At 37.9% G+C, this 2826-nt stretch overlaps 1 protein-coding gene across 1 annotated transcript; it reads right to left on the minus strand.

Annotated features, from left to right (window-relative positions):
* Positions 1–1676: 1676 nt before the first annotated feature.
* On the minus strand, positions 1677–2547 carry LOC139840937 (uncharacterized). The gene is made up of 3 exons (XM_071831178.1): positions 2339–2547; positions 2149–2279; positions 1677–2086 (listed from the first exon to the last, which is right to left on the minus strand). Exons 1-3 carry the CDS (start codon positions 2545–2547, stop codon positions 1677–1679), a joined length of 750 nt encoding a protein of 249 aa, XP_071687279.1.
* Positions 2548–2826: the final 279 nt, after the last annotated feature.

Genomic DNA, 2826 nt, shown 5'->3' on the forward strand with positions numbered 1-2826 from the left:
GAACACCACATGCGGAACTAAGAAAAATTTGGCCTTAGGAAAAACAAGACCTTAATAAAACCATTTTGCATTTTATGAACGAGAAAACTAATTAAGTTTTTACCCAAAACCAGTTTTCCGGAAATTTTAGGTTTTTCAAAGCTATGTGCTTTCAAAGCCATTCCGGTTTTGAGACAGCCGCACGGGTAATTGCCAACCTAGTATATCATCTAGGATGAACTACCTCCCAGTTCGAAGGCGATGGGAAGACAACTACATTGGGTGTAAATTTTTCAGGGGGTCTAGTGCACGCCTGAAAGACTTTACTTTCAAGCAATGGTCTTTTGAAACTCGACTTAACTTGGAAGACTTTACTTCCTAAAAACCACATGGGAGGACTCGATTCTCCTGGAAGTGTTTAAACACCTGTTTGATTTAAGGTCCTTGGACCCCACTTCCTACACATCTAGCTTTTATGCTAGTTTTAAGAAAATGCATAAAGCAGATACTACATTTCCGTATTTTAAAAGGGTACCATGGCTTTTGACCATGGCTTGTGTTGTCTAGTAACACTAGCACGAAGCCATTGCTCTTCCTAAAGAAGACAGCACATTGTGAAGCTCAAGGCTCCTCTTCCCACTGTACGATACATCGATGTAACACATCGTGAAATGATGCCTTAACCAATATCAGTATAAAATAATGTAGATTAGGAAGTCTCCTACACCAAGTAAGACGGGCATTCGAAAGACTCAACTTCCTTTATGGAAGGACTTGAATCATCCTACAATTTTGGGTTTTTATACCCCGAAAGACATTACTTCCTTATTACACACACACTCACGCAAAAGAAAATACAGCAATGTCAAACTCATTGAGGTGCCTGATAATTTAACTTACAATAGTGATAACATTTGCTTAATTACAAAACTACACTTGGCTTTTTTAACGAGTCAAAAATTTTAAAATTTCCCCAATTTTTCAACAATTTAGACAAAAATAAGACTCAAGCCAAGTGCATTACATTCGCGAGAATTTATATCTCTCCCCCCATACTTAAGATCATGTAATGCCCTCATTTACATGAAATTAGATAAATAAAGTATAAATTCGAGAGGACAATAGAGTTAATGGGAAAAACATAACCGGATGTAGAGCAACATAATCGCGAAACAGAGTGACAGATGGCTCTGCACTGACGGCCATTCCTCGATTGTCATCATATTATGGTACCTGCAATGATTACAAAAGAACAAAACACAAAAAGAAAAATATTTTTAGATTTATGATTTTTTTCAAAATTTAGGTTTTTTAGTTTTAAAAACACACGCATTATACAATTTTTACATTGTGCAATTTTAATAACGAGTCTTGCACTAGACTCCTTCACCTTCTCAACTAATGCTCGGATGATACACGGTTCCATCCTTCTTCAAACCATGGTAACCACCACTAACACTACCATCACCAATCATACTTATCAACTGATCATCAGCTACTCTCGACTCCCTAGTCAATTCCCTCAACTTCATTTTCTCCTTTTTAGATAAATTAGAAACTAACCGGAGTTTTAACTGCTTATCTTTCTCATTCATCGCTTTCTTAACCCGCCCGAATAACCTTCTCATAGACCTATCAACAACACTATCATCGGGCAGTTTAACCACGGGTTTTTCTTTAACAACTCCACCTCCACACTAAGGCTTTCTACTAGTCTTAGTTTTAACATTATCAGTTTCACTAGTAAGCACATTCACATAATCAACGGGTGTGGGTGGTCGTTTAACACTAAACTTTGTTTGAAAACTCAAAGTTTTACCTCTATCCCTTAAAATCAACTTACAAGTTCTCCAGTCAGTTAATGCACCCATGGTTGCTAAAAATGGTATACCTAAAACAATGGGTACAACCTTATCTTCAGGCATATCAACAACCACAAAGTCCGCTGGGAACTCTAATTCACCTATCTTAACCACCAAATTTTCAGCAATCCCTATGGGTTTACTAATCGACTGGTTAATCAATCTAACTCCAGTATTAGTAGACTTAAGCTCATTCAAACCCAATTGTGTATAAACAGATAAGGACATAAGATTGATACTCGCACCTGAATCAGTTAAACACCTAAAAAGTTCAGAATCATCAATCCTACAGGGTACTATGAATCACGTAACTTTGGTGGCATATCACTCTTTTTCAAAATAGCAGCACATTCTGCTTCAAGAAACGCTGAGGATGCCTGCTCATGCTCACCCTTCTTCGCCATTAAAGCCTCAAAAATTTCCCATAATTGGGCATACCTGCAAGAACATCAACCAAACGTACATGCACAAAAATATTATCATTAGTATTAATAGACTTACAAACAGTGCCCTTTGGTTGCTCGGATGGAATAACTCTCGGATATGGAATAGGCGGCTTGTAAACTTTCAATTTAGGTGAAGGTTTCACCTCTTCTTCCACTTCAATCTCATCAACACTAAACTTAGGAGACTCGGTAGTCTCAATATTCTTCACTTTCGACTCTTGATTACCCGAATTAGAAGAACTCCCCGTCATCAAACTCATTAATTAATTGCCATACGCGGGAGTTATATCACTAACTTGAATCCAACCGTCTTCACCATTATGAGTATAAGTCGGAATAACCTCATCGGAATCATAAGCCTCAAAACTAGAAATAGCATTCACTTGCGAATAAGTAGAAACCTGAGGATCTTTATTCTCATATCACTTCAGCTGTTATTAGTCAAGATTGTTCGAGGCGGCCCATTGACATTCGGATTAGCTTGCGTATTCGAAGGGATAGCACCCGGTGGTCTCTCCGTTAGTGATTGAGCTATACGC

Source organism: Rutidosis leptorrhynchoides, chromosome 4, assembly GCF_046630445.1.
Source record: "Rutidosis leptorrhynchoides isolate AG116_Rl617_1_P2 chromosome 4, CSIRO_AGI_Rlap_v1, whole genome shotgun sequence".
Lineage (NCBI taxonomy): Eukaryota > Viridiplantae > Streptophyta > Magnoliopsida > Asterales > Asteraceae > Rutidosis > Rutidosis leptorrhynchoides.